This window comes from Sphaerodactylus townsendi, linkage group LG03, assembly GCF_021028975.2.
Source record: "Sphaerodactylus townsendi isolate TG3544 linkage group LG03, MPM_Stown_v2.3, whole genome shotgun sequence".
Taxonomy (NCBI): domain Eukaryota; kingdom Metazoa; phylum Chordata; class Lepidosauria; order Squamata; family Sphaerodactylidae; genus Sphaerodactylus; species Sphaerodactylus townsendi.
The window spans coordinates 118,949,072-118,972,797 of record NC_059427.1 but is presented as its reverse complement, the minus strand read 5'-3'; the positions used below and the strand labels follow the sequence as shown (position 1 = coordinate 118,972,797).

At 42.1% G+C, this 23,726-nt stretch overlaps 1 protein-coding gene across 2 annotated transcripts in view; it reads right to left on the bottom strand.

Annotated features, from left to right (window-relative positions):
• CYGB (cytoglobin) overlaps positions 1–23,726 on the bottom strand; it is a 59,644-nt gene that overhangs the window by 24,825 nt on the left and 11,093 nt on the right. The window contains exons 2-3 of one of the 2 annotated variants that reach the window (XM_048489740.1): positions 10,052–10,283; positions 2,383–2,511 (exon numbers count right to left, since the gene is read on the bottom strand). In XM_048489740.1, the coding sequence (XP_048345697.1) occupies positions 2,383–2,511; positions 10,052–10,283 (361 nt within the window). Of the gene's footprint in view, positions 1–2,350; positions 2,512–10,051; positions 10,284–23,726 lie in introns of both variants that reach the window. The other variant, XM_048489738.1, reaches the window with a different exon arrangement.

The following is a 23,726-nucleotide window of genomic DNA, read 5'->3' as shown; positions in this document are numbered from 1 at the left end:
ATTTTCTATGTGCTCACCAGGTGGAGTCAGAGTTAACTTCAGACATTCACCAAAGCAAGACTCCCTCTTTGTTTGTTTTGTAAAAAGATTTTTTCTGTCTAATGTCTCTTAAAATTGAAGAGGATGAAAGTAATGAGCATCAGCATCTGGAGTGATCCCCAGGGCCTACTATTAAATTCCAAAGTAACATTAGACAAAGTGTTAATCCTCAGTATGAGGTCAGTGGAGCTTATGTTTATTTAAATGTGTTTAGAAGCTGAGTGAAATTTTCAACTACAGGACCTTTGTAACATTGATGTTAAGGAAATCCAAGCAATACAATATTAGATTGCTTCAGATCAGTTGGTCACAGAATAAAATTAGATCAGATTTAGGGAGAACTATGATCAGTCAAAGCAACTGGAGAAGCAGAGATGGCAAGAAACAGGTTGGGAAAGCAGTACCAGTACCAGGACTTCTCCAAAGTCATGTTTTCAATCTCAGTTCCCTTCTGATGCTGCTACTTGCTAGCTGAGGGAAAGCACAATGATACTAGGTCTGTGGGAGCTGTCCAGTGCAATCCTAAAAGCCCTCTGAACAGTATTTGGCTAAGGATTGTTCTCTATGACAGTTAGCAGCTACTACTCTGATATTGCTTAAAATCCATGGAGATAAAGATCAGTAAGCCAGTCTTCTTGGACATTTTCTAATAGCTCAAAAATGGACATTTTCTAATAGCTCAAAAACAGCCAAGCAATAGCACACTGTCATTACACACACACACCTTTCTCCTTAATTCCTGCAGCTGCTTTACATACTCGCCCATCTATACACTCAGTTGCCTACTGTGTGCTGATTCATTTCTGAGACTGGGTTGCCTCCGGGACAACATCCAGATCTTGGGCAAATCCCTTCCTGCAGCAATCTGTCTGACTAATCCTTTGTTCTAACTGAGGATGAATCAAGATGGGTGAGGGAATCCCAGCTCACTCTTCTAATGTTCCTTAGCTCTTTCTGAAAATAGGCCAGAATAGACATGCTTCACCACCTAGACAGATAGCTGAGGTGAGTCACATGCTCCAAACATTATGCAAGTGAGTTGACAGCAATGAGAAAGAACAAAAATATTTATGGGCTTGGAGAGAACTGGGGTTGAATGACTGATTGGGTAGGAGTTGGCCTATTATACATGATTTATAGTTTAGGTGGATCTAATTTGGAGCTGAAAATCTATCAGTGAAAGGCTCATGTATCACTGCAGTCATCCAAAGTAAGAGTTACATGTTTTGTTTTCAAGAGATACTGCAGACAAGGCCTATTCTAGGGCCCTGATACTCACAAGCCCAACAGGATAATGGTGCCCAGTGATAATGGGCAACGTGGCAGGATTAGATCATTTTTCAGAGCCAGTCTGCATTGATCATTTGCTTGTGAGGCAAACAAACTTTTGGGGTTTGCATACTCCTTTTCTACTCCCCTCACACACAGAGCCATGACTGAAGATTTCCTGGTTTGGAAAGTCTTTGATCTGACTCCAGTTTATTCAGACGTTCAAATGAAAACGTTTAACAAATTGGGATCTGTTTCTTTCTTGGTTAGTGGAATGCTAAACTACAACAGCTTGCAAGTTTAAGGATTTAAGACTCATCCATCGAATGAATGGATGCCTAAAAACTACCAAGGTAATGTCCAATGCTGCTGTAGTTTTGTGACAAAGTGTGGTTTTCTCACTATGACTAGTGAGAATCTTAATTTTGTGGCTGAGAAAGTCTTCCCATTTCTCTTTCACAGCATACATGGTGAATATTAGAGACCTCAGTGAAAAGCTTATCAGCATGAAAGCTTTCAATTTATTGTTATTATAGTAAAGCTACAGCCTGAAAAAGATTTAGGAAGTATCTCAAATTATACAAGGTATTTATTCCTCCCTCCCTAGTTCAGAATCAGAAGCCAGGCATGCAAAGTGCATGACTAGTGCAGATAACAGTCTAATCTCCTTGTGTGGGCTGCCAGAAACAGAAGATTAACTTTTGCGCAGCCAGCACCTTAGTCTACGTGTTTTCCATAGATCCCAGGAGTGCGTTAGACCTTTTAATTTAGTGTACCTACGTCTGAAGGGCAGTACTTGATTTTCCCCCAACTATTTATTTATTTATTGAACTCAGCTGTTTAAAGGTGAGCTGGGCCATTTTGAGAAGTCACCCATAAAGCAAAGAGTTTCACAGTCGTCCTCTTCCCCAAATAACTGGTGGCAGAATTCTGAGCCCAGAGGCATACCTACAAGCCTACAGAGAGCATCATGAGGGATGGTAGGTAGGGTTATGAATCAAACCCCAAATCCCACCCTTCCCAGTTTCCCTGGTCTGCTCACATCGTAGAGTTCGGATACTGCACCCAGCCCACCTCCTTGTACGCGGCGATCACATGAGTGTAGATGAGGCTTTTCATCTTGGCCCAAGCTTTTTGCACTTCTGGAGTGAACTCATTGGTGTATTCTTCTGCAAGCACTTCCAGTATTACACCAATGAGAATCTGGAAGGAAAAACAACAGTAGCAGTTAGAGCTGAATTTCCTAATTTCCTCTTAATGTTTTACAACAAGAAATTATCATTAGTCCTTAGTATTTCTTTATGACTGCCTCCTGCGATAATTGCAATGACAGCCTACTTGAGATCCAAACTAAAATAAATCTATTTGTGACTTGACCTATTTGTGCCCCATCAAGTCTACTATCATGCATCTAATAGATGTCTGATCTAGATGCTTCAGTAGCTACAACAGTAAAGGTACTATTCAATGTAGCACTTAATATTTTAAGATGTTAGGCACACCAAATGAACACTTGTACTGCAAATTTAAAATCAGCGTCGAGCCTTCTTAGGTGTCAGGACTCCCAAGCCAGCAACAGTGGGAGCTGTAATTCTGGCAAAACAATAATTTTTATTGTTCCCAGTGGGAAACCATTAACGTTAAATCAGTTTCAGACCGATTTCCAGTGCTGGATGTATAGTTATATTAACTTGTTGGAGCAAAAACAACCAATGCCTTAGACCAGGGGTCTGCAACCTGTGGCCCAGGAGCTGCATGCGGCTCTTTCAGACTTATACTGTGGCTCTTTCAGCCTTATACTGTGGAGGTCGGAGGGTAGTGTGGGCGTGTCCCTCCAGCCTTCCAGAGGAGTGCTGGAAGGAAAGGTGAGTGGAGGGGGTGAACCAGAGGCGTCTCTGTGCGTGAGGATGCCGCTTTTTGTGTCCCTTCCACTCCCCTCTCCTTCCAGCGCTGCTCTGAAGGGCTGGAGGGACACGCCCACACTGCCCTCCGACCCCTGGAGGTTGGAGGGTAGAGTGGGCGTGTCCCTCCAGAGCAGCTGTCATCCCCCCTCTGCCATCCCCGCAGCTGCCATCCCCACTCTTCCCCATGGAGCAGGCAGTTGCCTGCTCCGTCGGGCAAAGGGGGTTTCCCTGCCTGGCGCCTCTGCCTTCCAGCGCTGGAAGGAAAGGTGAGTGGAGGGCCCAAACTGTAGGCAGCTCTGTGTGGCGCCACCTATCCGGCTCAGTAGATCTTCGGGGCCGTGGAAAACGGGTCCAAATGGCTCTTTGGGTGGTAAAGGTTGCCGACCCCTGCCTTAGATTTACAGCCCAATCCAAAAGGGGGGCAGTAGAGCAGTGTCTGAGGGGTCATTTACCACACTACCTCCAAAGAGGCAATCAGTGGTGCAGGCAATGGGAGAGGAGGAGAAACTCCTTTCTCCCCTAGGAAAGCCCATAGATACACAAGACTTATGCCACCCTGGTGGTGTAAGTCTGCATCACTGAAGGGGGCATTCTGAGCTGAAAGTCCTTTGGAAGTTGGCTAAAATTGGCTCAGCCCCGAGAACACCCCCTCTGCATCATTGCTGCTGCACTGCTGGAGGCCACAACATGGAGGAAAACGTCCAGGTTCCTGTGCTGTGATGTCCCGTGATGTTCTGATTAATACTCTAGAAAACCCCATGGTTCTGATTAATGCTCCAGTGAACACATTCAAATTTGCTGATAAATTCTTGTTCATCCAAGAAATCACCCATAAAGCAAAGAGTTTCACAGTCATCCTCTTCCCATATAACTGGTGGCTAGACTGCTGGATTCTATTAATTTCTTAAATTATTAGGCTGCAGTGATACAGGAATAATATTGTAGGTTTTGAAAGTGGATTTCATATTTTTAGAAAGTAGTTTTTACATTTTTAGAAAAGGTTGTATGTAGGGATTAAAAATGAAAGAAAGGGGAAAATGTTACAGAGGAGCTTGAAGTAGCAGGTTTTCGGTTGGGTAACAAGTATAAAACAAAAAAAATGAGCTTGGTGTTGATTATACAAAGTGGAACTTAGCCATGATTAGTGAAGACTGAGACAGACTTTTGTTGAAAAATAAATGACACTCAGTAAGTGACAGTGGGTAAGTTTATTGATTTAGAAAAAATTAAATGCTGCCTCTCCAGAGACCTGCTGGAGATGGGTTACAACAAGAACAATGTCATTAAAAAGTCAAAACCATTAAAATCAAGTAATGACATTTATAAAAAATATATCCACAAAACAACACCGAGTAGCTAAAATGATATTAATACAACATTCAGGGCAACATCAGACAACAAAACAACAATAAATAAATAAAATAAAAATTAAATCCCTTATTTAAAATTCTGAATTAAAAAAAATTAAACCCCTTACTTAAAATCCTAAGTACTGGACCTAATGGATTTTAAGTAAGGGGTTGAATTTTTTTCAGTACCTAAAGGAAAGTAAGGCCAAGTTCAAGTTACGAATTGAAACGGGACAGGGGAGTTCCTGAACAGGAGAGGGTAGGCATTCCTGAAAATGAATGAAGTAAAATGTACCAGTGAGAAAAATTAAGACTAATGGGTTAGAATTGTAGGTCAGTTAGCTAGAAATAGGACAGAGTGCATTTTATCTTATTTTCAATTTTAAGAACATGTTGACTTTCAGTTGTTATGTAGAGATGAAATTTGTACCACTACAAGTCCTAATGACTTGTCACACTATCAAAAAAGTTCTTTTAAAACAGAGTTGTTGGAGTTTTGAGTAAGAAGGGAAAGACAGAGTGAGAATGTGCCATTGAGTTGCAGCTGGCTTGTGGCAATCCTAAACAGGAAGTGTTCAAGGCATGATAGGAGAAGAGGTAGTTTGCCATTGCCTTCATTCTATGTAGCAACCCAGGTCCCGGGAAATGGAAATGAAGGACAGGAAATGAGGTCCCAGGAAATGGAAATGAAGGACAGCTGGACTAGAAACTTACTGTTCTTGAAACAAACCATTTGACAACTGAAGTTTGGTTGTTTGTCACAATGTAATGTGTAGACAGCTGGATTCCATTAATCAAGAACCCAGAAGATGCAGCCAAAACAGCAGGTGAGATTTGTTAGCTTGAGTCATTTGAACATGTTTAATCTACAAATGCCTATCAGCCCCACACCCTTCTTTGCTTCTGGCACACTATGGTCTGCCAGATAAAATAACTGGCTTGTTGGAGAATGATATGATTTAGTTTTAGTGGCAAAGGTTCAGATGATATAATCCCTTCTGAATGTGCGATTTTATGACAATTTGGAACAACATGTTCGTGATGCAGAACAGCTATGAACTGATTGGTCCATTGATCACTTCCAAATCCACAGAGTTTGTTAAATGAGGTTAATCAGATTGTAGCATAATCATTACATTTTCTCTGGAAAACATGGCAATATTCAAAAACTTCATGAGGTTGTTGTAATAGTTTTATGCAGAAGTCCCCTACTTAGATTAAGCATTTACTCGCTTCCCTCCCTATTTTCCAGCACAGGCTTTAAAATATACTTTTTAGGAAAGGATTTGAAAACTGATGGATAGTTTCTGGCTAGCTGGGAGGTTGAGGCTGGCTGGCAATATTGGTATTTGTTTTAGTCTGCTTTGTTTGAGTCTTCATTTGATTAACTGTTTTAGAGTCTTTGTTGTTTGTATAGTAAGGCACTCTGAGGACATGCACGGGATAGAAAATTCAGGATGTAAATATATATTTCTGAGACTGGGTTATATATATTTATATATATATATATAAATAAGCCTCTTGGAATAATGAATTCACAGTAAAGCCTCAGGCCATTTCCGCACGGCCAAAAAACAGCGCCCTAGGGACAGAAAAAACACCATCCCTGGGGTTCTGTTCGCACAGGAGGCGCTGCTGCATTGCAGCAGCACTGTCCTCGCCCCCACCCAAGTGGCACAAAGACGCCACTTTCAAACCTTGCTTGGGGGTGAGGTTTTTGGATTACACCGGCTTCCACCTGTTGCTGAACAAACGGCAGCGGGGGGAAGCCAACGTATTCCCTGTGCCGCTCTCAAACGGCTTCTTACCTTCTCCTGGCTTCCGTAGCTCTGAGGAGGCCAGGGGACACACCTCCTGGCCTCAGTTGCTGCAGCTGTTGCTCTGGCCATGGGGGCATGTCCCCTGGCCTCCTCAGAGCGACAGAAGCCAGGAAAAGGCAAGAAGCCTTTTGGGCGGCTACGCGGCTGTGCGGAGCCTGCTCCGCCAGCTGCGCAGCCCATGGGGCCGTTCACGTGAACGGCCCCAGGGCTTGCATTGGCATGAATCATGCTGATGCAGCCCTGCAAATCTGGCTGTGCGGAAACAGCCTTAAGCAACCTGGCAAAAAGGTATACAAAAGTTACTAGCTCACATAGCATTTTATAGAACTGTCTTATCACAATATACTGGTTAAGTATCATATAAACAGCCTGAAAATTTAATTTTTTAACAAAATCTTTTGAGCCTGCTTACCTGGAAGCAGTTTTGCTTCACTACAGCGGATTAGATAAGAGCCTATTTTCAAATCTGCTTCAGAGTCGCCATAGAAGAGGTTTGGCTGTTGCCAAACCTTCCACAAAGGGATTAAAGTCTTTGGGGCCTTTAGAAAGTTTTGTTAAAAATAACACATTAAAAAGACTATGGAGCCATCCGTCTTCCCTATCATTTTCTTCTAATTTATTCAGTGTTTTTCATTTTTCTGTTCATTCAGAAGAAATCTGCATCAGAAATAGGCAAAGCTATCACCTGTACACAAGTTCTCTGTACACAGAGAAGTGGCTAACGCACTGATTAAAAGCCCAAAAGATAAATGTCTATTAGGAAGTACATTTAGGATAGGGAAAAGGGAGTGACAGCATGCCGCTATCTTGCTAGCTAGGAAGAGTATCTTTTCTCTAATTTCCGAGAAGAAGCAGGATGTCAGACCTGAGAGTATCAGCCTAAGGGCAGACAAGAGGTGACACAACATGACAGAGGGGTCACTAACTTTACAGTCCTCTAGCTGACCATTTGCCCGCTCCCTGGTGGGTCTTCATCTCAGTTTCTTTGCATATTAGACATTGCTACATCCAACACCCCTTCTACAGGTTTAGTGTGTGCAAACATCTCCACTGTACTTATAATGGGTGAGGAAGGCAGATATTGAACTGGTGGGTGCATGAGTATCCCTGATGGCATAACACTAAGTGTGCCCAGATGACAGATCCTGGGGTCAGAGAAAATAGAGGTACACTGAACTGAAGGATGCTTTTCATTCAGGGTCAAAATTAGGGAATATATTCCACACAAAAATAAACAAACAATGGCTGGTAAGACGAGTAAGGGTAAGGAAAGTCCTGCCAGGAACAAGGCCTCTACCAGCTGGAATGTACAGCATGCATGTTGTGTAGGGTTAGGAAGACACACACATCTTGCAGAATAACAAGCCTTATTTTCAAAGCTTGTACTGGAGCCACAGCACGTAGCTGACAACAAAATCTTATACCACTGTTTTGGGTGGCATAAGCCCACTGAGGCCAATTGAGGACTTTTCAGTGTTGGGGAAGTACCTCCCCACACTGCTGAAAAGTCCTGAGGATGTGGCGGGGAAATGCTGCAGTAGCAATATCCCTGGCTTCCCAGGGCTCTGGATTGGGCTGTTGCTAGATGTTTTATGCTGTTTATATGTACTGTTATGCTCCGGGTTTTTATTGGCTTTTTAAATGGTTGAAATGTTATGTTTATATCTCTTGCATTATTTTGTGAGTTGCCTCAAGCAGGTTTGAACAGGCAGCATATAAGTATTTCAAACAAATAAATAATAGACTGAGTGCTGATGATGACATAAGCAAGATTGAATAATGTTTCTACTACTAGAACTTGACAGGGATTCTATGATTTCCAGAACCTTCAATGGATTAGAATAGAAAAACAGAAGTATACTAACATCTTCCATTTCTGAAAGATGAAGAGATAAGGAAAAGGAAGTGGTGTCCAAAAGGAGCTTATGAATGGTTATTTGAACAGGAGGTTAAGTGAAACATTTGCCTGAATTTTAACAAAAGTGGTCAGCAGGTTCGAAGCTAGCCAAATGGAAACCTTAAACATACAGAAAAGAATTAAATTTCTCAATTTGTTGACTTCAAGACTGGTTGTGTGGATTCCACCTATCTACACAGAACCTGTTTAGTAAAGGTTCCACTATTCCCTGCAATTTTTTCTGTTGTTTTAAACTTAAATAGCCTGATTAATTATTAGTTTTTGTGTCTGACCACTTCGTTAATTAATCTGTTTTTAATTATTGGTTACTGTTTGGGAATAGGACATTGCATTACTAGTGGAATTTTTGGCTGTACCTGTGAAGTGAAAAGCAATATTTAAGCACGCTCCCCAAACAACTTGTTAATTAACAAATGATTTTCCACATGGGACAAATTAGTGTCATTATCATGTATAAAAATTAACAGAAATAAATGTGACAAAAATGGGAGAAAACACAGGAGAGCAATGAGATCTGCATTCAGAAAAATTGAGACAACAGAGGAATGCAATGAGATCAGAATCTCAATATAATTAATTAAATGTCAGTTACATATTAACCTGAAATTTTCAGAGGATAACAGAAATAATGCTGATGGGTCTTTACTGCTATTTGGGATCCTGAGCCAAGTAGAGCCTTTCCTGTCACAACTTCCTAAACAGTGAACTGATGACTTCAGGATAATAGCGAGGCTACCACTTTGCAGACTTTCGTAAATACTCTGTGGTCATTTCCACATGGATTATTTGTGCTTTTCCCTGCTTCTCCTGGGGTTTCCCCAGCTTTTCTCCACTTTTTCTCAAACCTCCTTTGCCATGAAACTTTAGGAAACTTTGTTGCAAAGACTTGGATGGCTGCCATGTGGGTGAGACAGTTCAGATTTTCCTGCCTATATGGCAGCCATTCTCCCTAGCCCTGTCCCCACCGCTGCCATTTCTTCTGCCATCAGGCTTTTTTCAATGACAATTTAATATCCCCCCGGAAATGGTTCCTCCATTGAGCTCATCTGATTGGCCAGCCTGGTTACGCTGGTGACCAGACAGGGTGAGGCCTAGTAGACCCATTTCTAATCTGGTAAGGTGAGACCAGGCAGGGTAGCCTCATCCAGGTCCAGTCCCTCATCATGCTGAGGCTGAATATATCCCATTCCTTGCTGTAGAGAGGATTTGTTGAGAGGGCAGGTTTCTCAGTGCAATGAGCCCTTCTACCCTTCTTTTGGGGTTGTGGAGGGTGGCCCTCCAATCTGGGTGACCCCAGTAGCTGAAGTGGCTGTTGGGTCACCAGAGTCTCTCCCAGTGGCATTAATGGCCAATTCACCTCTGATTACCATCTTTTATTTTTTCAAAACTAAGTTTATAGCACTTTCCTTCATGGAGGTCTGAGAAAAGCATATCTTCGCAACAGAAGGAACTAGACTTTCTTTAAAAAATGAAACAGGGAATTCAGAAAACCTGCCACAAATATTTTTACATTGGTATCCCAAAACTCAGTTGTCAATTTTTAAGGAAGAAAAAATAGGGAAACACCAGTGGCCCAGGGGTGAGGAGAAAACTGCTGTTGGGAGTTGAGGCCGGAGAAACTGCAGGGAAACCTGCCACGTGGAAGCTCCATTGTTGCTATGCTGTATCAGCCCATTTATTGAACTGTTGCCTTTCGTCTACGTTCTTTGAGGGCTTCACTAGGATTCCCTTAACAATGGCCGTTGTAATTACCTTAAAGTAGACTGGTTCCACTTTGTGCTTGATAGCATGTGCCTTGCCCACCAGGGCCAGTACAGAAGAGACCTTTTCTGAATCATAGATGTTCTCCACCACACTGTTAATAGCCCCCATGACCCGTCTGGCGTGTTTGCGCAACTGCAGACTCCTCTCCATCTCTAGTGGATCTTCCATGTGTTTGAATTGGCTGAAGTACTGCTTGGCAGATGGGAAGTTGACAAAAAACCTGCATAGTGCAGTTAAGGAGAGAAAGAGAGAAAGGGGGAAACAGTGCCATCATTTTGAGAGAAACATAATATATCTACAGCATTGATGAGAAGTGGATTCCTGGCTGGAACCAGGGACTCTAGCAGATAGGTCCAGGTAATCCATGCAGATTTGAGCTTTACAATAGCTCAGGTGCTCGTGGCTAATTTCCATGCTGTTCAACAGTTTGTGCAGGGAAATTATACTCACTGGAATTGGCACAGCACTTTCTTCACTTATGAAAGCCCTTGACATGCTTAAAATCTATAATGTCTCAGTGTGTTGTTCTTTCTGTTGTACTCTTGCTCCCTCTCCCATTTCTGGAGCTGCTGTGGAGTTGTATTCCTTGGCCTTTGTGAGGCACAGAAATTCAGCTCAGAAACGTTCGACAGGGCATTCAGGGTTGTCCCCTGATGTACACAAAGTCTGCTTTTCAAAGACATACCTTGCTAATTACCCTGTTTTATCTCCCTTTTCATCTGATGCCCACCCAAAACGTGGGCCATTGTCCATCTCAATGTCATTTAAGCTGTTCCGCTACTGCTTCTGAGCTCTTACACACATTACTAAAGAGCAGACTCTGTCATTTCCCACTTTATTATGCTGTTCCCACTTGGCTGAATCTCACACATGAGGTTGCCAGGAAAGCCGTGTGAAGCCACAAATGGAATAACCGTAGCTCCTGCTGCCTTCCCCAGACATCTGGGTTTCATCAGCCAGCCTAAAATAGGTTTCAATGTGTGAAGAGTGTGTGGCAGCAAAGGGAGGAAAAGGACTAGAGTATGGGGGTGGGGGTGTTTGAAAGATGAGACAGAAAGGGAATAATGTTTCTTTCTATTTCTTGTGTATGTTCTTTAGCCATCCTCAGTCACAGACGCTCGAGCCACCTCCTTACAACCCAACTGATTCAAATGTGATAAATTTGCTTTTGACAAAGGGTTGAGTGCACTTTAAGGGTGCTTTTTAAAAACACCAACCCCATTCTTCATAATAAGAGCATACCACCAACCCCATTCTGGGCTGTTTAGAGCTGGGCAAGGAATGAATGGCAGGGTGCTCCAGAGCTAAGCAGTCATCCGCTGCCTGGTGCCTGGTACCATTTAACACAGGAGTTCCTGGAAGGATAGAATTGCCACCATGGAATACTCTGGTACCACCATGGAGTACTCTGACTGCTTCTTGCTGTTTGATAGTTTATTAGATAAGCACAATCTGTAGAGTGCTCTGCATTCCTGGCTACTAAAATGAAATTTCCCTCCTTTAAAATAGGCAGTAGGTATACTATTGATAAAGTAAGCTCTGCCGTAGTTTCATCAGTACCATCTCTGGATATGCTGATATGATTGGATCATACATAGTTTGAGAACCTTACAGCCTTACAGTGCAAGGTTTGAGAACCTTACAGTGATGGGATTCAAATAATTTAACAACTGGTTGCTTATAAGCACCATTTTAACAACCGGCTCTGCTGAAGTGGTGCGAACCTGCTGAATCCCACCACTGCTTACAGCCCAATCCAGTTGTGAGGGGGCATGAATGGGCTGTGGGAGCAGCGATGGGCTGCACTGAAGTCCCCTCCATTGGTGTAAGGGGTGCCTGTGCTGGTGGAGAAGACAAAGACGCTGGTGACTGGCTGTGCTGGTTGAGAAGACAAAGACGCTGGTGACCCCACAGCTCCATGGCAGTGAAAGTGGGTGCCACCACAGAGCAATAATGGCATCTGATTGGACGATGGCATGTGGTGGGGTGGCAGGCTGATCTTGGGAATGGACCTGACTTTCGTCAGCTTCTACCCGGGCTTTTGAGCTGGGAATGATGCAGTCAGGATTTTAGATCTATGGAGGGCTTTCAGGTGGCCGTTCGTTTTTGTTTTCATTTTTTGCTGCCTCCCTGTACCACCTGGAAAAAGCAATGGCATGGCAGCGGCACCATCCTCGACAGCCTCAGTCTGTGAATTGGCTTGTTATTGTTTGCAAACTACGGTGGATGGATGCATGCTAGGTAAGTGTCTGACTCTGTCAACACCTCCTTTGCAGGCATACTGTTCTCTGATTCTGTTTTTTCCTAAAGTTCGTTAGCTTCAGCTAATGAATTCTGGCGAAGAAGCACCTAATACACCTTGGACCCCTCCTAGACCTAGTTTACATGTGAATTTTTAACATAGGTTGACTGGGAGAAAAGCAGTCAGGCAAATCCAGGCATTAGAAAAATGTTATTGTATAGCATCTTGAGGTTTCCTAAGTCTAATATTTGCTATGGCATAACACACAAGATGAAAAATTGATAAAAAGCAGATGCCTGAATGCTGATCCCATGGAATGCCTTCCCAGATTGATTCTGTTCTAAGCCTCCTCTTCTATGTCTTGGGACACACATCTGGACAAATATGGACAACATGTCCTTAAAGCTGTGTTGTCTTTTTCTTGGCTTTACCCCTTGAAGCATTTTGAAAACATCATTTCTGGGTACAATCCGTTGGGAAGCTCTTTGATGAAAGCCACATTGAGATGAACTGGATTTGCACAAGAGCCATGCTGTTGTGCAACCAGTGAGACTCCCGTGGGATACATTCCTAAGTGGGTTGTGCCCTCAGTCAGCAGCAGAAGTTGAGAAATAACTTGATTAAGGTGCAAACACTGGGAATGTGCTCTTGGTTCCCATGTGTTTAGAATCAAGAGAGATTTGTTCAATGTGTTGGAACTCATTATCAAGTGATCATCTTTCTAGCATTACCCCACCATTTACAAGTTTATAAATGGGTGAGCTATGCTTGTCAATGTTTTTACAATTAATGCATCTGGAACAGTTTAAAATGGATCCTAATAGGTTTCTATACACTAAGCAATGCTTACTCCATGAGCTTCTTAAAACAAAGGCCCATAACCATGAACAAAAGCCATTGGAAGGGATATATATTCCATATACATATGCTTGATACCAAGACAGCTTTAGTTGCACTGGTGGACTACCTTCAAAATCAATTTTGAAATTACAGCTGGTGCAGAATATCTCAGCTTGGCTATAACCAGGAGAACCAGTGTGGTGTAGTGGTTAAGAGGAGGTGGACTCTAATTCAGAACTGGGTTTGATTCCCTAATCCTCCATGTGAGCAGCAAATTCTTATCTATTTGTTTCCCCACTCCTACATTCCACTCCTCTTCTTCTTCAGCTTGATGGACCATGCATATAACTCCCAATATGCAGTCACTCTACTGGCTGCCCATCAGTAACTGGGCTCAATTTAAACTATTAGCTTTCACATACAAAACCCTTCATGGCCTCTTATCTGCAAGACCGTTTCTCTCCCTATGCTCCACCGCAACAGCTTCACTCATCTGAACCAGGCCTTCTGCAGATGGCAACTTGCAAATCAACAACTGTCCATACACGTGCCTTCTCTGCTGCGGCCTGGCTCTCACCTTGTGGAAGTCAGGAGGAGTCTGTCTGAGGAAGGCAGGAAGGCTCCTACTCTCCTGGCTTTCAGCAAACTGTGACAAACTGAATTATTCAAAATGGCTGTCTGTGCAAGCAACAGGTTAGCACTGTACGAAATGATTCATAAAATTGGCCGCCAGTCTGTTTCTGAGTTCAATTTAAAGGTTATGACCTTCAAAATCCTTCATGAACCAAGTATTTGAGGGGCCTTCTCCTTCCATATATCCCTGAGCACCAGCTAGGGTACTCAGGCAGCCATCTGTTGGCTATTCCACCACATGGAGGCCTGTCTGGCGTGGACCATCATGTCTCCAGCTTTGTGGAATGGGCCCCCTGAAGAGAGGAGAGGGGGCCCCTTTTGGAGATCTTCCGGAGGTGCTGCAAAGCCTCTTTTTTGCCAGGGCTTTTGAGAGGAGTTTGAACAACAGGCATATTTTAAGCAGGGGAGGGGGAGAGATTTGGAGTTTGCTAAATTATTTTTGGTTCTCACAGAAAATGTTTTTAACTATTATTCCCACCTTAAACCACAAGGAAAGTGGCACATGTTTGCACAACCCCCCCCCCCCTCAAGTTTCTCAAGATTGAGATCAACTTTAAAGTAATGAAATCTTAAAACCTGGGGTGCATGTGTATGAAGAAGAGATTTCCTGGAGGAAAGACCTCAATGGCCTGCATATTTCTTTGCCTCTTAACATAGCCCATAGAAGCTAGTCCAGGAATAAATTATGCTAAATAAGCACATTTGTTCAATTAGCATGACTTGTAGTCTGCACAGAATTCCGCTTTGGCACAGATTTTAGCATAACCTCGTTGCAGCAAAGTAACAGAACGGTTACATATGTTTATGTAAACCCTCACAAGTTTTAATGTGGCCAGATCATACACATATAATAAATACGCGGAGCACAACAATAGGGATATCCATTACAAAATCAGAGGAGCTGCACGGTGGCAGAATATTTCAGATGATCCCCACGGTTAGCATCCAGTGGTTATTTTCCGCTTTGAATGGGTAAATAGGTAGGGGGTAATTCTGGAATTAAAAGGAGTGGATATTGTTGGCAGAAGTAAATAGCACTCATTAAGAATATGCTGCTACCAAGCTTTTATGGGATTTGGTATTATCTAGTTTTTACTTCATCTCCACTATGATGCCCATACGTCTTTCTTTATTTATTTTCTACATGACATTTCTTTCCAATGGGGAAATGACTCAAAATGACTTGCATGTCTCCATTTCATTCATTCATTCATTCATTCATTCATTCATTCATTCATTCATTCATTCATTCATTCATTCATTCATTCATTCATTCATTCATTCATTCTTTTTAGATATGTATTGTCATCAATTTATAATTGTTTTAATTTTAGCTACATTTGCAACTGAATGAATTGCCAATGCAGACTATCAATATTTTAAGTAAGTATGTAAATAAAGATCTCCTGTTACCATTGTCTTATAATTGCATAGTGATATTGATGTTTCAGTGCTTCACAACCTTTCACTGCCTTGTATACAGAACACAACCTCTATACCTTGTATAGAGAACGCTTCAAATATTACCCCCCAAAAAATAAAAAAACCAAACAGAAATGGTGAAAGTAAACAGGGGAGGTAGAATGGAGTGAACTCAGAAAAGTTTGGGAAAGGCACAGAGGCATGGAAAATGTTGTAAATAGATCACACAGGCAATTGGAGATGTTTTGAAAATGTTTCAACCAAAGAATTGTTTTAAAATATTTTGAGGCTGGAAATAAAATATTTTTGGGATGTAAGGGGGATATCCATTACAAACAGTGTGCAACTCCATGGAGGAAATGTTTTATTTCCTGCCTCAAAACATTTTAAAAGGTTTGTGCTGAAAGGGCCGTTTCACTGAAAATTGTAGAATGGGGCATGGATCATATGGGTTGATCCAAGACTGTGTGAACTTCACACAGCTTAAAGCTATAAAGTGATTGAGGCAAGACTGTCTGAAGAAATGTCATCTCAGGCTGCTGCACAGAGCTGAAATTGGAATTCAGTCACCAATTATAAGCAGAATTTGGAATATCTGAAAAATGACCTTTTCGCAAACATTCTAAATAAAACCATTTGTTTTGGGCGTTTTTTCCACAAACATTTTTACACTTGTCAGGGTTGTGTGGGTGCAGAGAAAGGCACTATACTGTAGTAAAAGAGATTTTTAAAATGGCCAGAGTTGTTGAATCACTATTTGTTCTTCCCAGAATACTGGTTGTTGCCTTGACTGTCTCCCAAAGCTATTAACGACTGGCTCATCTGATCATTTTTTCAATTAATTGGTTGATTTTTTGTTCAGAAGGAAAGATTCTCTTTCAGACTGATTAGATTGCCTTGAGTTGTGTGCATCTTTCCTGGTCTTTCTGCAGGAATCAGGACCTCCAGATTACTCAGGGACGGGAAGTGGCATTTTGCAATAGTGCCTTGGCAGCCATGGGAAGAAAGTGCATTTAGATAAGACTGCCACTCGAGGACAATCCAGTGATGAGCAAGAAAGTCTGACGACCACGGTGGCTTGCCTGTACTGCCTGTAGCAGCCAACAAGGCAGCATCTCTACCCTTCAAAAAGATTGGGCATGTGAACAACTTGTCACACTGTTTAAGGAAAAGCTGCCAAGGAGCTGGCCAAGGAGAAGACGTGCTGAATCCTGAGCCAAGTCACTGAGACTGGGAGAAGAGAGGAGGAGGATGACCCGAGGGGTGGTTGACCCTCTTCCAGTTGTGAGGCCTAAAAGACCCAGCGAGGCTGCAGTCAGGCGGAGTATGCAGGACCTTGCACACCTTGATTCCACTGCTGATTTCAAGTGATTGTATGATCCCTGTTAACAACAAGCTCAAGTCAAATTGAGCCACATTTGAGCATTTCATTGAAGGCAAGTAAAATGTAAAGTAAGCAACTTCTGAGCATGTGTCAAAAGTAGCTACTTTCCTCAGCCACCTAAATCTGGTGAATGCTGACTGTGCAGTTGCAAAAATAGCATAGACACTTGAAGCGAGTTTAATTTTTAATTGCAAATGGGGCAGTAGTGTCCGAGCCAATAGGCTTTCCTTATCATAAAAACCAAATATTATGAGCTGGGGAACTTTGCACTTGGGATCTTTCATAGTGAAAATTTAGCCCACTTTCGAATTGAGCCCACTATCTTTTTGAACTCTTGCTCTCTGATATGCAGATTTCTATGATTACAAATGTCCTTTCCAAGCACTTTAGCAGGTATCTTATTGTTAGTAATTAGCTGGTACAGTGCATGGCCATGTAAACACTCCAGATAGTTGACAGCAGTAGTGGAAGAGCAATAGGTATAAGTGATTAATGAGAGGGCTGCTTTTGAAAGAAAGAACAACTCAGCTGGAGTAATGCAACTTTCTAAATAGACATCAACCTAGAAATTTAAAATAACCTCCCTCCACCCATATACACACACACAGTATTCACAGATACAGTTTGTAGCTATGGATAACTACTGGTAGTCCATGCTAAATATTCTTAAATATAGTCCATGATACTAACAAATATATCCAAGAACAACAGAGTAATATTACTAGATGAGTGGCAATCAAGGTACCAAAAGGAGAGATCCAAGTCCTTCTAGTTTTGCTGATTCTACTTCTGGTGAATAAGATACCTTGATGAGAATTTTGTGTGGGACACCACAGATCTTTTCAGTTACTGTGAAAATGTGGAAATTGATGGTCAAATACCCTGTGTCCCTTCTGTTTTTGTTAACAAATGCATACTTCTTACTCACATCATGTAGAAACATTCTGGTATGCTGAATTCTTGTTTGGGGTGAATATCAAATTCTGTATAGATAAACATACTATTGAATCAGATTGCTGTGTCTTATAATATATGGAACATAAATATCAATTAAAATGCTTAATATGTCTTTTAATGTGGTCATGAATATATAAGCGAACTGTAATGGATTCTCCCTCCCTGCTACATTTCTTTTATCCATCTTTTGTGTTATCTCTCTGGAAGACCCAAGTTAAAGAAATGCATGGAACAACCCCTTAGCAGAAGCAGAAGGGCTGTTTCTCCAGATTCCACTGCCTAAAAGGCAGAATTAAAAAACCGCTTCTTGTTGACCTTCTGTAGACAGCCATTTGTCCTTTCTGTAATGTTGTTATCTTGATTTCAGCAGCCCTGGCTTTGATTTATCAAAGGCTTTCAGAGATGCTACTTTCAAAGCACAGAGGCCACTGCTGTGCTCTGAAGTAATTACTAGCTTTAACGGAATCTTGTCCTGTGTAGTCATTTTACCCCCACAGGCAATGCATTCTCCTAGACAGCAATAATAGCCCTTGAATTCACTCTGTCTTCGTTATACCTGTGGATATTGCCTGAGACCCAAACATCCCTTGATTCATAAATCTAACTGTTTTGCTGTGGCTCTGTAAACCCTTCATTCTATCTATTTTGTTTACATAGGTCTGAATGGTGCCTCCAGTACAAAAGGTAGCAGTTGCTGTAATTTTGGATTACAACGATCAAATCTCCTACTCAGAAACCTACATTCCTGCTCTTAATGATCTTCTGTGTATTTCTGTTTTATTTTCCTCAGTTTTCTTTGGAACATACTTTTTATGTGTGTTGTTTTTATGTAGGCTGTTTGCAAAAACAGCCACTGGGGATGGACAATTGGTGATCCAGGAGACCCATCTGACTCCCTGGAGATTCTTCTCCAGTTTCCAGAATAACCCTAGAGAATTTTTTCTTTAGCAATCCTGACACTCATCAAGGAAACTGTAGCTATCAGAATCCTCCATTGGCAGCCTTGGCCATTAAGCAGGGCAAGCATCGATTAACATGTGTACAAGTACATTGAGTTAGAAATTGAGGATTTGGCAAGAAAAAAGAAACATTCATCTATACATAATTTAAAGCCATCATCTAATAGCTGTCCCACAGACCAAATGATGTCCATTAAGCTCACAAGTCAAATATCACCAACACTGACAAATTTCTACCAGTAAAAAAGACTCTTACTCCAGTAGCAAGTCAGCCACTTTCCAGAGGAGATTATGAAAACAAAACAAACATCCATAAAATAGGTGGTGTGTTGGTAGTAAATATTCATGCCTTTCTTTTGTGAAATAATCATGTCATTACTTGTATGCTACCTGAACAAACACTTGCCTTCTTGCTTTGCTTGTGAGGGTGTATCTTGGGGGGGGGGACTGGGGGTCTTGCAACCCAGGCACAACTCGCCATGGTCACGTAGGGAGTGCATTTGCCTCTCACTCTCCAACCAACCCGCTGCACTGGAGAGGTTGGGGCACAATTTTGGAGGCAGGGTGCCATTTTGGGGGGCCCAGATGGGAGCAATTTTAGTACTTGACCTGGGTGCCGTTTTCTGATGGTATGCCATTGTGCAAGTGTCCCAAAAGCCTCTGGCTGACCCTTGTTGGAAACAGAATGCTGGACTAAGTGAATTCATGTTTTTTTTTTAAATAATTTGGTTATGTTTAAAATACTGGTTTATAATACTCTCTTGACCTTATCCTGTTCTTTTTGTTGATTTCCTTCATTTGTTGAAATGCTTTGCAAAATTAAGGCAAAGGGTAACCCCATTAAACACTTGAGTTCAGCCGAAAAGAAATACATGCTTATCTTGTCCTGCCATTAGTGAGACTGCCTGGTATTAAACACAAAGACTACAAATATTACATAACCTAAAAATGCTGGTGCTTAACACTGACAGTACACACCAGCCATTCCTATATTTTACCCAATGGATGATCCACAACAGGCTTCCCCATTGTACCTTGAGCTTGGGAAAAAGCTGAATAAAAACAAATCCATGGCCGTTTCCACATGGGCCAAAAACGGCGGCCTGGGGGCGGTAAAAACGCCGCCCCCAGGAGCCATACCGTTGGCACAAGACAGGCAGTAGCTTGCTTGAAACGCAGCCTTAGCGCTTCGACCTGGCTGCCCTCTCCTCCGGGCTCAGCTGGCGGCCAGGCCAGCCCTAAAACAACCCTTTAAAGTGGTTGTTGTTTTGAGGGAACAGCCGTCTTCCCTCGGGCGCACGGTGCGAACAGCACCGGGCCAGGGACGCATGCTGTAATTCCCGCCACCACTCATCCTCCTTGTCCCGTTAAGAAGCGGCCTGCTGGCCTCCCAAGCCCCTCCCTCATCTTGTCCTCTGACCCCTGCGAGGTCGGAGGGCAGCAAGGGCGGGAGCTTCGGAGGCCAAGCTGAGGCTCACCAGCTGGGACAAAAGGTGAAGTGGGAAGACAGGGGGCAGAGGCGTCCACATGCTTGGAGCCGCCCTCGTGCGATCCCGCCGGCCTTTCCTGAGGCCGCACGCACACTTGTGTGCGAACGGCCTCCGCCCCCACGCCGGCAGAATTCTTGCCGGTGTGGGGGCACCTGGGGGGCCGTGCGGAAACGGCCCATGTTTGCTGTATTGACTGAGTACTTCTATAGTGAATAATATATAATAGACAGTATTATGAGATATTCCTCAAAAGTAACCAACTATGTAAAATTTTTCATGATCTTCTGAAAGGTCCCTTTTGCCAGTCTTACTGGTTAACCTTATGTGACTAAGAGCCTACACACAAAGTTTCTACAAGGTTTCTAGGCAAGCAGGTTTCAGTGTTTGATGCAGTTATCCCCCAGTACCTATGCCCAAGTCACTCTGTTTAGCTTGTTTCTTATCAAATAATGAGGAGGTCTTTCGGAAGGGATTGTGCAATTATCATTAGTCTCTGAGGTAACAGTATTTGGGACATCTTTGTAGCTATTTTTGACTAAAATGGCTACATCTTTGGGACATCTTTGGGACATCTTTGTAGCTATTTTTGACTAAAAGTCTGTGACTTACCAAGTTGTTGTGAGCATGGATAAACACTTAATTCCTCTGTACATTAAATGCTACATGTCTCTTTCTATATGGTCTCCCTTTGGGAGCATTATGCAAGTAAGATGGCTCAGATCTTATATTAATCTGTGCTTGTTCACAATGTGTGCCCACAGTGAACTGAAAACATATTTCCAAATTTGCTAGTTTCAGGTACTGACCATGATTCCAGTTCTGAGGCACAATCTCCCTTTGCAACTTCATCTGCTATCTCTTCAGTTGCTTTGACAGTTAAAGGCCAGCTCTGAAATCAGTGGGCTTAAGTGCATCTAACTCTGTGCTGGATTGCAGCCAAACTGTTCTTCCTAATGTTTAATTGAAATCTATCTCCCTGTAACTTAAACTTCCTGCTTGGAATGTCCTGTTCTAGATAGCATGAACAGTTGTATTTTCTCTGCCTTCAGACTATAAATATTTTCTATGGGCCGCAGTATGCAATTCATATTGTACCACCTCTATTACAGAGTGTTTGTATGCGGGGTGTTTATTACACATGTGAGATAACCCCCCCCCCCAAGGAATGAATCTAGAGTAGCATCTCCTAGTTGGTTATACTTTGCCCAAACATGTTGGCAAAGAATAGTACAGGTTAAAAAGGTATACCTATCTCAAGTTCAAAGTAGAGGGTCGCAGGAGATCCTTGAGTGCAATTTCCATCTTTTAAAGATTCAATAGCATCTGTGTATGCTGGAGGGACTAAGCCAGGATGGCAGGGTGGCAAAATTAATCATTTAATAATGGTAAAAAGAAACACATCTACTTTGACCTAAGATGGTGCATCTGAGCCATGATTTATATGTGATGGTCCAATTTATATGTGATGATAATGCATAGTTTGCTGCTATATGAACAAGCCTCAAAGGGGCTTCCCATTGGCTCCCATGAACTCTGATCCCTGCCCCTCTTATACCTAGGGAGATCGTTGCTCCCACTTTTTGCACTAAAGCACAATATGCCATTACACTGGAGTATGATTTGCAATTTCCCTGCACACCAGGATTCCAGATAGGGATGCCAGCTGATATATCTTGCCACCCACCATTGATAGAGGGAAAGAATAAAAATGCGCAAGCAAGTAAGCCTAGAACTACTCCAAGGCTTATTCACATTGCATTATGCTTGAATCCTGCAAGTGTGATGCAGTATATAGCAGATATGCAGCACCATCCTAAGTTGAGTTACTTCTCTTCAAGCCCATCAACCTCATTGGAGACGAGTGTAACACTGTTTAGAGGTGCCCTGATGGGTTCATATCCCAAGAGCTGTGAATTTCTTCAAACTACATATTCTGGGGCCAGCCATTATCAGGCTGCCTCACTTCACACAGCTGTTGTGAGGAATGAATGGGGGGTGTTAAAGAACAGTGTAATTTGGAGATTTGATGAAAATCTTGGTGTGGAGATGTAATGGAAATGGCATGCACCTAGACACTGCCTTTAGCACTACTTTACACTACTAGACACTACTTTAACAATAATTCCTTACTTCAGCACATTACAGCTTTATAAATATTTAAAAGGAGAGGGAATTTTACACTTGCTCATTGGTTTTAACAATTCAGAACTGACATTGAATCATATTTTGGGTAAGGTCCTAAAAGAGAATTTGATTTCAGCAGATTGTAGAAAGAAACAGATATCTCAATAATCCCTTTGTGTTTCTCACTGGCTATGGTTAGCATGAATAAAGAAATGGTTTAAGTACTTGTGGAAGTGTTTATATGAAAGGATACGAATTATCCAATTTCTCTGTTTGGAGTAGAATTTTATAAGCACCATCAGCTCCATTAGTTCAAACAAAGGCCCCTTCCGCACACGCAAAATAATGCATTTTCAAACCACTTTCACAACTGTTTGCAAGTGGATTTTGCTATTCTGCACAGCTTCAAAGAGCACTGAAAGCCGTTTGAAAGTGCATTATTCTGCATGTGCGGAATGAGCCAAAGTTTGCAGATATCCTATCTTCAGAAGCAGGAGTTCTGGTTACTCTAATGGCAAGTTTGCTGCTTCTGCAATTTTATATAACACATAATTTATTCCTGATGGTTACTCCCAGCTATCATAAATTATTGGTTGAGGGATGTCCTAACATGAGAGAATTGAGCCCAACCATTTAATACAGATACCTCTTTATAATCTCATTCTTTGCTTGTCAAGGCCTTCATTTTTTTTTAACATCTGCACTAGTTATTTAATCGCATATACTTGGATTTATCATGAAATAATCTCACTTTCATTCAGCTTCATCCAGTTGCTATCACAGGTGTTGGCTGTACAACATTGCGTTGAACTGGAAAAAAAGAAAGAAATAATTCTCCCCTCCCACAAGAATAAGAAATGTGGAGGCTTCATTTGAACTTGGGCTTCCCATGCTCCCACACAAATGCTAAAATTTCCCAGCATGTTATTTGGATTGCTTGGTATATAAATGGGAATCTGTAGTCTCCATGTGGCTTGTGGGTGTTGAACATACTACAATCCTAAATGGTTTCTGGGGGAAAAATCCCTTTGAATTGAATGCCCTTTCAATTTTATATCACTGCTATAATGTATACAGCATGAAACATACATTAACAATCTTAATTTCATTTAATTTCATTTATTCATTTATTTTCTCAATAGCCCCATGATCAAGATGTTATCCCTGTGCATTTGAGAGTTGAGAGATAATGTCTTGATATAGTGGCCGGCTAGACAATCTTGGGCAAGCATTTGAACCCAGGGTTCAGCACAGTCCTCTCTGCACAGTGTCCGGTTGCTGCTCTTGTGATTGTTTTTGGCATACTGACATGCAGGTGATCCAGTGACACAGACAACTCATCTAAACTTGTAGCAGCCGAGCTGCTGAATTATTTACTGATTAAAAAAAAAACTGCAAAAGCAAGCTGAGTACCATTCTGACTGCTTTCCTTTTTGACGTACCTCCCAACAGCCTCTCCCCATGACCTAGTTCTCCTGGAGGGGAGTGATTGTCAATTATCCAGCTGTGAAATATGTAGGCATGAGTGAGGAAGCCAGCTGGGTGAGAGCTGCTATCGCAGGTACTGTCAGTTTCAAGACCACAGACATCCTGCTCTGAGGATGTGCATGAA